We start from the raw sequence: 13,968 nt of genomic DNA on the forward strand, positions 1-13,968 counted from the left end.
TCCTGGGTGTGTCAGAGCGCCTGGGAGTGGAGCTTCCTCTGGGTGTTGTGGGACTGGCTGTGGAGCTTACGCCCAAGGTCTGCTCTGGATCCCAGCCCAGGCAGACTGGAAGGATCTGGAGTCACTGGGCTGGTGGAGTTCCTGTGTGCCTGGTCCTGCTGGTCCCAGTTACTTCCAGTGTTAGGACAGATGTTGGTTCCTGCTCACCTCTGATCCTGGGTGTGTCAGAGAGCCTGGGAGTGGAGCTTCCTCTGGGTGTTATGGGACTGGCTGTGATGAGGCTGTGATCTTGAAAGAGTAAAGAAGGGTATGTGGTAGAATTCAGAGGGAGGAAAGGGAAGAAGGGGAAATGATGTACTTATATAGTAATTTCAAAACATAAAAGAAATAATTAAAAAATTAGAAAGAATGGGAACCTCAGAAAAGTAAATGGTTGACACATCCATTGTAACATGGTTGTTATTATTATTATCATGATAGGAAATCATACTTCAACTGATATGCTTTTGAAAATTGGAGAAAAAATTGGAAAAAATTGGAAAGTTTGGAGGAAATGGCTTGGTACTTAAGAGTACTGCTCTTACAAAGGACCATGTTTTGACTTCTAGCACTCATGTAGTGGCTCACGACCATATGTAACTCCATTTCTAGGAGATCTCATGCCCTTTTCTGGTCCCCATGGGCACCAGGCACACATAAAGTGCACAGACATCCATGCTAAGATTTGATCTAGTTTGGGCCTACACAGGTGTGTTATTATAACCACTGTGAGTTTGTTTGTGCAGATTCCCTGCTGTGCCTAAAAGATAATGTCTCCTTGTGTCATTTTACCACCTCTGGCTTTCTGTCCTCTCTTCTATAATGATCCCTAAGCCTTGGGGGATCACAATACCCACGTTTCCTTCAAGCTAAGCATTTATTGTAGGCATTGCCTTTGCTCTTGGCAATTCTCCAGTACTTGATGATAATACCCGTTACTGACCTGGAAGCTTCATCCCTTACTGGCCAGATGATCATAGTGCTGGATGGTGTTATGCACACTATCAGAAGAAACAGGAATCTTCAATCTCAGCAGCCTCCATATGACAGGCTTTCCTACACTATCCTGATGTGTGAAATCTGTACCCATAGAACTTTGTTTAACACCCTTGGAGGAGTGCCTCTGCCTGCCCAAGGAATTTTCAAAGAAAACATGTTTCCTGTCCCCTCCTCATCAATGCAGTTCAGCATGTTCAGGGACATCATGCAAACAGCCCCTGTTCAGACATGACACCTTCTGTATCTGAGCACATCCAGCGACAGTGATGAGAGCTAGTCTGTATGTTTTCACTGTTTGTCTGTTCCTGCTTTGAACTCTGAGCTACCTGGAATAAAAGCTGCACGGGACGCTAGTAAAGTAAAGGCACTTTGGACCAGCATCACCTGGAGTCCTCTGGTTCTGTTGAATCTTGAATTTGACTTTAATTCCTTCATCTGGCAAGCTTCTATTTACATATGATTATTTGATTAACAACACAACTGAGGAGAGACAGAGAATAAGAGACTACAGAATGCCAAGGAAAAATTTTAATCAAGTAAAGACTCTACAGAATGGGAGGATATCTTTGCTAGTTACATACATAACAAAGCACAAAGATCTCAAATATACAAACACATGAAACAAGAGATCAAATAACTCAGCTAGGTTCAGTAGTACGTGTCTTTAATCCCAACAGTTGGGAGGCAGAGGCAGGGAGATCTCTGTAAATTACATGACATGAAAGCACAACTTACCAGAACCACGGGATACAGTGAAGGTGGTTCTAAGCGGAGTGTTACGTATATAGGAAGTATGCTGACAAGCAATCCCTGACTGTTGTGAAAAACAGGTAACCTTTTCCGGTGATCCCAGAGGGTGTGGGAACTCAAAAGCTAAGTGTAGTTCTATTTGTTTAAAGTTTATATACAGGAGTAATGTGGGATATAGGATGAAGCCATCTATAACTGTCATGAAGTATATATAGGGCTGCCAGATTTAGTGAGTAAAAATGTAGGGCAGCCAGTTAAAACTTGAACTTCAGTTAAACAACAGATGATTTGTGTGTGTGTATGTGTGTGAGTAGGCCCAATATAATATTTGATCTGTACAGTTGCTGGCCCTGTTTCTTCAGGAAAGTTATTCATTCCATTTTGCAAACACACACTCACTCACACACACACACACACACACACACACACACACACACACACACTCTCTAAGGATTTGAGTGATTTGCTTCTATGCAATTACATGTACTATACGTGTGACTGATGTCTATGGAGGAAAGGAAAACATCAGAACCCTGGCAATGGACTTCCAAACAGTTTCGAGCCACTGTATAAGTGTTAAAACCCAAAACTGGTTCTTTGTCCAGTAAATACTCTTAATCATCGACCCATTTCTCCAGCCCCCAGAAAATTATGCTATTTAAAAAAATTAAAAAAAAAAAAAGATATGTTTTTAGTCACAGGCTGACCTGAATTCACCATGTACCTCTGGATGGCCTGGAATTTGTGACAATTCTCCTGCCTTCCTATCCCAGGTACTGCAATTACTGACATAAGCCATTAAGCACAGCAAATTTCCATTTTTTTTTTATCATTGAAATGGAATTGATCTTAGCAAAAACAATACCTTTAAGGGTCTTAGTAAACACTAAGACTTGTAGGGCCATTGACAATCCTAAGAAAATGACAGCATTTTTGACTGAATAAGAGGAGCATATTGCTGATATTTTGTTTAGTGTATAGATCTTGTACACATCCTATGTGATAAACTCAGATAACAATACGAATTTTCATGTGAAACGGAGAAGTATGAGTCCTCAAGATTTTTTTCTTATTATATATATATTTTTTTGGTAATCCTAAATTCCTCATAATAAAAATAAAATTTACAATCAGATTGTTAATATATACAAAGATATCAATCATTATTCTGATAGGATTGTACTAAATGTGTAGTCAGTTTGGAGACATTGTCTTAACAGTGTTAAATATTCTAATCCACAAACAGCAAGTTTTTCTATTTTTGTTTAAAAAGGTTGTTCATTTTGTTTGTTTTGGTTTTCAAAGTAAAAATTTCCCCTTCTTGTTCTGGTTAATTTTTATGAGCTGTACACAAACTAGAGTCACTTGGGAGGAAAGGACCTCAGCTGAGGAATTTCCTCCATTTGGTTGGCCTGTAGGCAAGTGTGTGAGCTATTCTCTTGATTAATTATTGATGTGTGAGGGTCCAGGCCACTGTGGCAGTGTCACTCCTAGGCAGGTGCTTATGGGTTGTGTAAGAAAACAAGCTAAATCATGAAAACAAACAAGCCAGAAAGCATCATTCTTTCATGGTTCCTGCCTCTGTTCCTGCCCTGAGTTCCCTTAGCGATGAGTTGTGATAGGGACAGTAAGCCAAATAATATCCCTCCATCTCCCCAAGTTGCTTTTGGTCATGTTGTTTATGACAGCAATAGAGACTATGCTAGGACACTTGTATTTACTCCTCTTTATTTTACTTTTTTATACTTTGGGCTTTTTGGTGAATTGGATTGTTTTATGCGTTGTTTTAGTTGTTCTTCTACAAGAGGACCAAGTGATCTTTTTAGAAAATGTTTATTTCTTTTAATTCTCTATGTATTAGTGTTTTTATGCTTCTATTCACAAAGACCATGTGTGCCTACTACCCCGGAGAGCAGAAGAAGGCACTGAGTGCCCTGGAACTGTGGGAACCATGTGGGTGCTGGGAATTGAACTACATTTCTCTGCAAGTTCACCCAGTGCTCTTGACTGCTGAGCTGTCTCCAGCTTCCAGAATATTTATATTTTTTTATAGCTTTAAATGTGTTTCTAAAATCAGTGTTATTTATTTTTAGAGTAGTTTTAGGTTCAGAGAAAAACTGAGCAGGATGTCTGTAAGGTTAGCACAAAGCTCCTAAACCCCCAGCATTAACATCACATTAATACAGTGCATTTGCTACAATTGATACGCCAACATTGGTGTGTTATTAACAAACAGAATCATACAGATTGGTTTGATTGGTTTGGAAATATGCTTATAAGTTCGAAGTACACAGCTTTAATGCTTTGAAAGCTCATTTTTGAGATAATAATTGAATAATATCCCAATATGTGGATTTACCAGAGCTCACTTTCCATTTATTTATTGAAGGTCCTCTTTATTACCTCCAAGCTCTGTATAAATAAAACCATTTCCAACACTTTTGTGCAAGCTCTTATGTAATCGTTAATGGCTGGCTTTGTTTGTGTACATGCCGTGGGAGCGCAACTGGACTGAATTTGTTTTCTTTTTCTGTATAAAAATAAATGACATTATCTCCTGATTTCAGACATGAGCTGTAGTTGATGGAGAGCAACAACTGAACTGAACATTTTCTCCCTGGTTTACAAAGTGCCCTCAACATAGAAGGCTTGAGGAGTTTCAAATGCTCCTTTTTACATTCGATGTCTGATAAGTGTGCCCAAGAGTAGATCCCATTCATTTGCATTTCTGCATTTCACTCTAGGCTCTTTTAAAATGTCATTCTCTCATTTTATTTATTTTCTTTTTTCTTTTTGTTGAGACAGGGTTTCTCTGGACATCTTAAAACTCTCTGTAGAGCAGGCTGACTGCAAACTTAGTGATCCACCTGCCTCTGCCTCCCAGGTGCTGTGATTAAAGGCACGACTCTCCACTACCTGGCTCTTTTTAATTTTTTTTTTTTGTTTGTTTTTTGAGACAGGGTTTCTCTGTATAGCCCTGGCTGTCCTGGAACTCACTCTATAGACCAGGCTGGCCTCGAACTCAAAATCTGCCTGCCTCTGCCTCCCAAGTGCTGGGATTAAAGGCGTGCGCCACCACTGCCCGGCTCTTTTTAATTTTTTAAACAAGCTTTTATTTATTCTTTGTAAGCTTCATAAAATATACTTTGACCTCCTCAGCCACTCCCTCCCAGATCCTCCCCATTTTCCTACTTACCCAATTAAAATTCTCTGTCTTAATGATCAAAAAACCAAAAAAAAAAAAAAAAAAACCCTCAAATTCACTATACCTGGCCATGAGGTCTGTTCTGGAATGTGGTTGAGTTACCAGATGTCTCTCTGTTGAAGAAAACTGAATCCCCTTTCACAGTAGCCACTGAATACCAACCACTCTGCAGTTAGACATGAGGGTCTGTCATGTCTAGCTTCCTCCTCCACACTGGGGTTTCATCTGGCTTCGGTCTGTGCAAGTCTTATGAATGCTGTTACAGTTGAAAGACCCCCAGTACTGGGGAGATCCTTACTCAAGTCTCGGGATGACGCAACCACCCAATGACTCACGAGAGACCGAACTTGCTGCAATCACATGAGGTTTATTTGGGATAGGCTGGTACTGGGCTCGATCTCGTGACCATGCTGGCCAGAGTTCGACCCCAAACACAAGAAGTAAGGGGTATTTAAAGGGAAAGACCACAAGCTGGGGGCGGGGAGAGGGTTACCAAGGAAACATGACATAAAAACAATGGAAAATTTCAGAGGGACCCAACCCAAGGTATTCAGTTAGGGAGGGGAACATATTCATTCTTGGAATGTAATCTTCATCTACCGGGGTCAGTCGACAGGGTGGAGAGTCTCATAAACCAGTAGACCTTCATTCCTAGTTCCACCCTCATTGTGGATCATTCAGGAGGGGCAGGTATCGGGAACCAGAGCCCTGAGGCTCTGAGTTAGCTAAATTCCTGGAACTAGCTACTCCACCTTTTTTGGCTTATGGCAGAGGTTTTCCATGCCCCCTTTTAAGTAAAGGTTACATATTATACATACATTTCTATTAAATGCCCTCATTTTAAATTCTAAGATTCTCCAGCCTTTCACAGTCTGTCTTTTCATATGTGCATCCATCCTGTTTGTACCTGGAGAGCAGTGTGTGTGAAGTCAACCACCTCTCTTGGCTCTTATGTTCTTTCTGACCCCTCATCCGCACAGGTCCTTATGCCTTGAGAGGAGGAATGTGATGGAGACATTGCATTTAGGGCTGAATGTTCTGATGTCCCTTATTCTCTGCATGTTGACTAGTTGTTATCTCCATATTGATTACTATCTATTGCAAGAAGAAGAAGCTCTACTGATGAGGGCTGAACTATGTGTATAGCCTTAAGTCATTAGGAGTCATTTTACTGCTGTGTCCAAAGCTGTCGTTATCTTTTGAAAAGCTGAGAAATTGTCTTTTGAAGTTATAACTTCAGTAAAATAAAAAAAAAAATCAAAGAAACTTAAAATTACAGTGTCTATTAATAAAACAGATCAACATAATATATTCGATGCAAGTTACATTTTCATGAGATATGAACATGGAATTTTTTTTTTTTTTTAAATCGGCAGGGAACAAATTCATTAAGAGGTGAGTTAATCCCCTGTATAAAAGAAGTGTTGGGGAATGCAATGTCTTTTTTCAGAATGGAAAAGTTTGAACGAGGTGTTTTCTAACTGACTATTCTCACGATCCTGCAGAAGGGATAGTAGAGTCTCAGAATGAAAGGAAAAATTAAATCTTTGGACCTGTGCTGACTAGGAAGAAAAGTTATGGGCCTAAGAATCCATCACAAGCTGGCCCACATAGGCCTGGGAAATGAGCAAGCAGTCTGTTAGACATCCTGAGAACTAGCAGGTCAAGAAGACATAAACTACATGTCTGGGCAGATATGGTTTAAGGTCAGATGCTCTTTTGACTCAGATTAACACCAACTTTAGGAATTTTCCACTCTGTTCTGCACGTAATAGTTAATATTTGAACTAGCCAATCATGTATGGCCACACTGATCCCTTTGTTCCCCCAGACCTTTTCCCTATATAAACTCCTAACTTTCGAGCCTCATGGTCGGCTCCACTATCTCCTGCGTGAGATAGGTGTGGTGCCAGCCTGGAGCACCCCGAATTAAAAACTACCTTTTGTAATTACATCAAGACAGTCTCTTGTGATTCCTTGGGTGCATGTTCTCCCGAGATTTGAGTGGGGGTCTCCCCACGGGGGTCTTTCAAGAAGAGTGGGAGTGAGTTGCTGCATGAGCATCATGGGAACATGTGAGGTAAAGAGCATCTTCTCTTTGCCTAAGCACATCGCTTTACTTTCCAGTGTGCCAGGAAGCCATCTGGGAGGCCTTCAGGACGTTTTGGGATCGGCTTCCTGGGCGTGACGAATATCGTCACTGGATGAACTCATGTGAGGATGGAGTCACAAGCGTATTTGAAATGGGCACCCATTTTAGTCAGTCTGCGGAACACAGAAACTTAATCATGAAGGTAAGTGTTACAGGGAGGGAAGGAACTGTTGCCTTGTCGTAGATGTGATTGCGCATGGCTAATGGCTAAAGGAATTAAGGTGAGTTGACTTAAGGGTTCTGAGTGAGCTGCCCTGGACTATAGCCTAGTTTTCTATCCCTAGCTCTGACCTTTGATAATCGACACTGGTAATTCAAAACAGTGTCAGCCTTGTTTATATATGTAAATATACATGCAAAAATTTAAAGATAAGGACCTGTGTGAGTAAACATTGGTGCCAAATTCATTTATATATTCATTCAGAATGGATTCCAGAGATTAAGTTAGAGGATACAGTTCATTCAGCACATTTAGTGAAGTATAAATGTGATTTTAATTTAAGATTTATTCTTATCTATGTATGTGTGTGTATGAGTGGGAGTGCATGTGTGCACACACACATGTGTGCCACAGCCGCAGCATACATGTGGATGACAGAGTACAACTTCTTGGGAGTCAGTTTTCTCCTTTCACCTGTTTTTGAGGCAAGGTCTCTTTTAATTTTTGCTTTTGCACAAAACGTGTGAACTTCTGACTGATTCTCCTGTTTCTGTCTTAGGAATATGGGGGTTTGAGATGCATAGTACTGTATGTGGCTTTTTAAACAGGAGTTCTGTATTAGTCAGGGTTCTCTAGAGGAACAGAACTGATAGAATGGATCTATATATTAAAAGAGGATTTATTAGAGTGGCTTAGCGACTGTGGTCTGGCTAGTCCCACAGTGGTTGTCTCTTATCAGAAAGTCTAAGAATGTCATAGTTGTTCTGTCCACGAGGCTGGATGTCTCAGCTCTTCTCTATGTTGGAATCTCAGAGAAGTAGTTTCTAAACACATTGAAGGAATGCTTCAGCAGCAGGATAGATAAACTTGCCAGCAAGAGTGAGGGCTAATAGGCAAAAAGCAAGAGCTTCTTTCTTCAATGTCCTTTTATATGGGCTGCAATCAGTGGGTGTGGCCTAGATTTAGGGTGGATTTTCTGACCTCAAACGATCTGGATTTAAGGTTGATCTTCCCACCTTAAGTTTTCTAATCAAGAAAAATCACAGACAGGTGTGCCCACCTGCTTCAGTTTTAGTTAATTCCAGACATAGCCAAGTTGACAGCCAGGATTAGCCCTCACTGATGGGCAGAGTTTTTATGTGTTTAACATGAACTCTTCTCATTATTATGGGATGTCACAGTTGAAGTCACGAGTTTGAGTCAAGACATTCCCTCTGTCTTTCTCTGTCATACTTTTCCCTTCTCCATTTTAGTAACTATGATAATAAGCACTATATAATCTATGCTCACCATATCTTGTATCTAATAAATAGCAACCTTACGAGGTGTTCTCTATTTTGAAAATAAAGACAAGAAACTGCTTACCCTAAAATCAATTGTGATGGATCTTAAAATCCACAACTGGTTCTTTTTCCAAAATTTATTCTTGGCTATGGATATTGCTCAGCAGTATGGAGCTAAGTAGCATGTTCAAGGCTGTCTGTTTGATCAGCAGCCCTGTAAAACCAAAACTTTGGAAGCATGTCTGTCTTTCTCCTGTGTTTGAGACTCCCATTTCCAGTCATTATTGATTTTAAACATTTTGATGAAGAAAAGAATCATGTATGCACATTTATATCAGCATTGTGTATTTCGAATTCTGCAGAATATTAGAGCAACTATTAAAGCAAGACATATATATGGGAGTTATTAACAGTCTTGTGATGTTACATTAAATGTATTTCTTACAAGTGGGACTTTAGTTTTTAACTTAAAAGTCTAGGAAATAAGCTTTAATGATCATTTAGAACTAAACCAGTGGTGCGTTGTCTGGCTTGAGTCTGAAGTGCGAAATGTGATTTGGGTGAGAAGGAGAGGATGCTCAGGGCAGACAGAGGGAGTGACATGAGCCCTGTTTGGAGGGAACGGTTTGGGCCAGTGTACTAGAGGGACAGAAGAAGGGGAGAGTGTTAAGAGGCTTGGATTTGGCTCTGTGGATGGCGGGAAGTGTTTCAGGGTTATAAGAAGATAAGACAAAGGAACTGGCTTAAAAGCTTGGGATTAAAATTTCACATTTATTTATTATTGATTTATTGTGAGAGTGAGAGCAAGAGTGAGTGAGGGGGGATACGATGGCACTTTTGTGGAGAGCAGAGAAGGGTGAATTCACTTTTGAATTTTAAACTGCTTATGGGAAATGTGAATTGTTCAATATTTTGGTATGAAGCGAAGGAGGGTAGACTGGGTTTTAATTATAGAAATATTCACCAGCTTTGAGTTAGTAACTGAAAGTATTAAGGTGTCAGATTATTTTGGGAGAGACTGTAGAACTAAAAGAGTAGCAAATTATTTAACAATAAATTATTTAATGATATTTCTGAGTGATTTAGAAATTTTCTTTCCATTCAGCAGATGAGAAAACTGATCCCTAGCACCAGAAAGGATGTAGGCTTTGTGTTTATAACTAGGGAAGAGAAATGGGACTTGAAACGAGACCTTCTGAGTCTACCTTAGTGTTTTGTGTATCTCTTTGTTTTTTGAAACAAGAGCTTACAGCAACATCAGGGCACAAAAGCAGACACAGAATGCTTCTGTGCTTGAACAGTTGTAGAACAAACTTGGCATCGCTAATATCTGTTTTCATTAATTGCTCATCCTTAGAGAATAGTGGCATTGCTTCTACCATGTTAGGGTGTCAGTGACACCTGTGGACTAAGTGTATTCACTGTGTAATCAGTTATTAATGGAAGCATTGTGTCTCTGTTCTCCCTAGAAACTGTCTTACACAAGGGAAGCTGAGAGCAGGTATGTCTCTCCTCCAAATTCAATATAGCAGCATAGATGTGCCATGCCGACTTCCAGCACTTACCCTGGTGTCCTTTTTCTATTTCCTTTCAGCTCCTGCAAGGATCAGTCCTGTGGGTAAGTTCAAAATGCTGGTCCCCTGGAGGCCATCTCTGTCCCCAGAATACCACCAGGGCCACTGTGCTTATTCACTGTCCAACCTTACCAGAAGGCTGACTCCTTCCTCTCCTGGATAATTCAATTGATGTCTGCCTTATCGAGAATGATCTACTGTTACTGAGGCTAAAGACTAATGATAAGCTGAGAAGGTTTATCTTAGATGGGGTCAGTTTGTTAAATGGTGGGTGATTAGATTGCTTTTTTAACTTTATGATTATGCTCCTGAAACAAGAATAGCACTTGATTAAACTGTCAGTACGCATCTTGTACACCCATTAGAAACAGGATGATTTTTTTCTAATCAGTAGTAACATAAAGCAGATTGCAAAACATGAGGAATAGTGACTAAAGTTTGAATTTATCCATCCTCAGAATATCAGTAGTATACATAAGATGTAGGAAATTACATATGACTTCACAAGTAGATTCAAAAATTAACTAAACAAGCCAGAGTCCAGAGATCCAATTTCCATGACAAAGTGAAGACATAGTTGGAGTATACACGCAGGAGCTTTTGCATAGGACGTGAGTGGATGGATAGGAAGACAGTAGAACTCCATGGTTTTGGTCATTCGTGTGTCTCATGATACCAGGGACCCAGATTTGAGTACGCGCCTGTTTGGATTTCTTTCTTAACTTTATGATTATGGTCTTGAAACAAAAATAGTATATCTTTGATCTCCTCCTATCCATTAGAGCATTTCCTTGTGATAACACACTGTATCACAATATATGTTTTTACTTTACATTTTTTTTCTTGTGAGTAACTCCTTAGCAATGTTACCTACTTGTGAAACTTTGGTCCTAATGAGAGAGGTAGAGAAACTATCTCCTCCACACGCACAATATGCTGGACCCAGAGTGCCTTACTCAGCTTCTCATCTTCATTAATTGCCTAAATCTCTCTCTCTTTCTCTCTCTCTCTTTCTCATTTTACATTTTAAAAAAGATTTATTTATGTATATGGTATAGGTCTGTATGTTTATTTGCATATCAGAAGAGGAGATTGGGTTCCAGACTGCAGTTATAGACAGTTATAAACTGTTATGTGGGTGCCAGGAATTAGACTCAGGACCTTGGAAGAGCAGCCAGTACTCTTAACCACTGAACCATCTCTCCAGCCCTTTTATATTTAATTTTCAAGTAGTACTTTATTTATTTTTTTATTTACTTATTGTTTTTTGAGACAGGTTTTCTCTGTGTAGCCTTGACTGTCCTGGGACTCACTCTGTAGATCAGGCTGGCCTCGAATTCACAGATATCCACCTGATGGGCACTGGGTGTGCAGAGAACATGCCTCTGCCTCCCCTTCTAGTCTAGCTTCAATCACAAATGTCTCACTTCTCATCATAAATCCTAATATTCCTTTAAATCTTATGCTGGGTACTGTGATTGCCGACAGGGACCACAATACCTCGTGAATATCATGCTGGAGAGTGAGCCCATGGCTCCATACACGCAAGGCAAGCACTCTGCCAATTGAATTGCACCCCCAGTTCTGCCAAAATGTCTTTTTAAAGTCCTTAGACATTGAAGATAGAGAGGGATATGTCAGGCAAATCCTTAATCTCATGGAGTTCATCATTACTATCTTTTTTTCCCTTTTCCTCTAGTTGTAGGAATTAGTATCAAGGCCCGGGCCTGTATACGTGCTAGGCACACACTGTTCTAGCGAACTATGTTCTCAGCCTGGGGTTTAGATTCTTAATGATTCTGTTGATGAACAAATAGACCCTTCTGTGAGGTTACAAATGCTCTTAATTGCCTTGTCCAGTCTGAGATGGCCATTAGCCACATGTGAGTATGAATACCTGGAATATGGCTGCTGTGAATAAGGAAATGCATTCCCAGCTGTTTAATTTCAATTAACTTAAATATTGGACTGCTCAATGCTTCTGTGCTGATAATACTTGCTAGGGGCTAAGGGGTGACATAGGTAAAGTTGGCAGATAAAGTAGTTTCACATAATGATTGGAGCTGAAGAGACGAAGATGGGTGATGAGCCATAAGTAGGAAGGTTCTTCATATAGGGTGGATATGTTGATGAGCTATCAATAAATACAAAATGAGTAAATTATGAAGTTATAAATTTTTTGACTTTACAACTTAGCATGTTGGCCTGGAACTTTACTTGGTGGTCTAAGGAGTTCCTTTGGGAACCCAAGTTCCAAAGTTTATAATACTTGTCCAGGTTTCTGGATTTTTTAAAAAGATTTTATTTATTTTATATATGTGAATACACTGTAGCTGTTTTCAGGCACACCAGAAGAAGGCATCAGATCCCAATACAGATGGCTGTGAGCCACCATATGGTTGCTGGGAATTGAACTCAGGACCTCTGGAAGAGCAGTCAGCACTCTTAACCACTGAGCCATCTCTCCAGCCCTCTGGATTTTTTAATAGTTGCATTTTTTCCCCCTTCTAGGCCTAAGTTGTTGTCACCAATTCCTATTAGTGAGACCTCAACATTGGCAGGTAAGCTTTTTTCCTTTATTTACTTTTATTTCTTAGTCATTGAAGATTTCCAAGCAAGTATAAACTTTCAGCTCATATTTTTAAAATATCAATTTTTAATTTATATATTGTTTAAGACACAGAACAACTTTTTTCACTTGGTTTATGGTATTATGCTGTGAGTACTTTAAAATTCAGAACACAGCTTAAAACACAAGTGTGACAGAATGAGTTATCTTAAGACAGACGCTTAATCTGAGGTGGAACTTTTGCTTTGTCACTTTGTTCCTTGTAACTTGGAATTTCCCAGGATAAGGATTCTCTGACCTGTCATGGGGCAGAGAATGTGTTCCTTTGAGCTCTGTATTGGTTTTTAAGTTTAAAAGATTTTAGCCGGGTGGTGCCAGCCTTTAATCTCAGCACTTGGGAGACAGAGGCAGGTGGATTTCTGAGTTTGAGGCCAGCGAACTGGTCTACAGAGTGAGTTCCAGGACAGCCAGGGATATACAGAGAAACCCTGTCTCAAAAAACAAACAAACAAAAAAGTTTAAAAGATTTTAATTTTAAAAAATTTAATATTTTGCCTTTTCTTTTTCTGTGTATGTTTGTGTGTGCATGTGTTGTAGTGTGTGTGTGTGTGTGTGTGTGTGTGTGTGTGTGTGCGTGTGTGCATGTCTATATGCTATGTGTATATGTGTGCTTGGGGTGGCCAGAAGAGGACATCATACCAAAGACAGTGTCAGATCCCCTGGAGAGGGAGTTACAGGCTGTCTGACATGGGTGCTAGGAAGCTAACTAGGTTCCTCTGGAAGAGCAGAAATTATTCTTAACTGTTGGTCCATTTCTCCAGCCCCAAGTTCTGTATTTCATGTAAATTAGTCAATCTCATTATCTTCCTGTCTCTTCTCTCATCCCTTTCTTTTTCTCTTCCTCTCTTCTTTTCTTTTGCCAAAGATTGAACCCAAAGGCATCTTTCATGCTAGGGATGCTCTCTACCAAGGGTTACACACAAGTCCTTAATATATTTAATAAAAAGTATAAACTTCTCTATGTAAGAAAATTTGAGCATATACAAAATAGAATAGCATGGAGTAGGCTCATTTCAATGATTGTTAAATAATGGACAAGCTACTATTGCACAGGTCTAGTGTAGCTATGCACTTCAGCGTCCGTTCCCTTTATTGTATAGCTCCGTAGGAACAGAAATTTCCTTTTTATATTCTAGCATCTATACTAGAGCCTGGAACACTCCAAAAAAAAAAAAAA

The 13,968-nt window shown here is 39.8% G+C and overlaps 1 protein-coding gene across 2 annotated transcripts in view; it reads left to right on the plus strand.

The window, feature by feature from the left end:
* The window catches only part of Impg2 (interphotoreceptor matrix proteoglycan 2), a 72,225-nt gene that overhangs the window by 5,895 nt on the left and 52,362 nt on the right, over positions 1-13,968 (plus strand). Inside the window, exons 1-5 of one of the 2 annotated variants that reach the window (XM_031364716.1) lie at positions 6,670-6,699; positions 7,121-7,287; positions 10,058-10,089; positions 10,183-10,206; positions 12,674-12,723. In XM_031364716.1, the coding sequence (XP_031220576.1) occupies positions 7,198-7,287; positions 10,058-10,089; positions 10,183-10,206; positions 12,674-12,723 (196 nt within the window). In that variant the 5' untranslated portion in view covers positions 6,670-6,699; positions 7,121-7,197. Of the gene's footprint in view, positions 1-6,669; positions 6,700-7,120; positions 7,288-10,057; positions 10,090-10,182; positions 10,207-12,673; positions 12,724-13,968 lie in introns of those variants that run through there. The other variant, XM_031364715.1, reaches the window with a different exon arrangement.

Source organism: Mastomys coucha, unplaced genomic scaffold (assembly GCF_008632895.1).
Source record: "Mastomys coucha isolate ucsf_1 unplaced genomic scaffold, UCSF_Mcou_1 pScaffold12, whole genome shotgun sequence".
NCBI classification, from domain to species: Eukaryota; Metazoa; Chordata; class Mammalia; order Rodentia; family Muridae; genus Mastomys; species Mastomys coucha.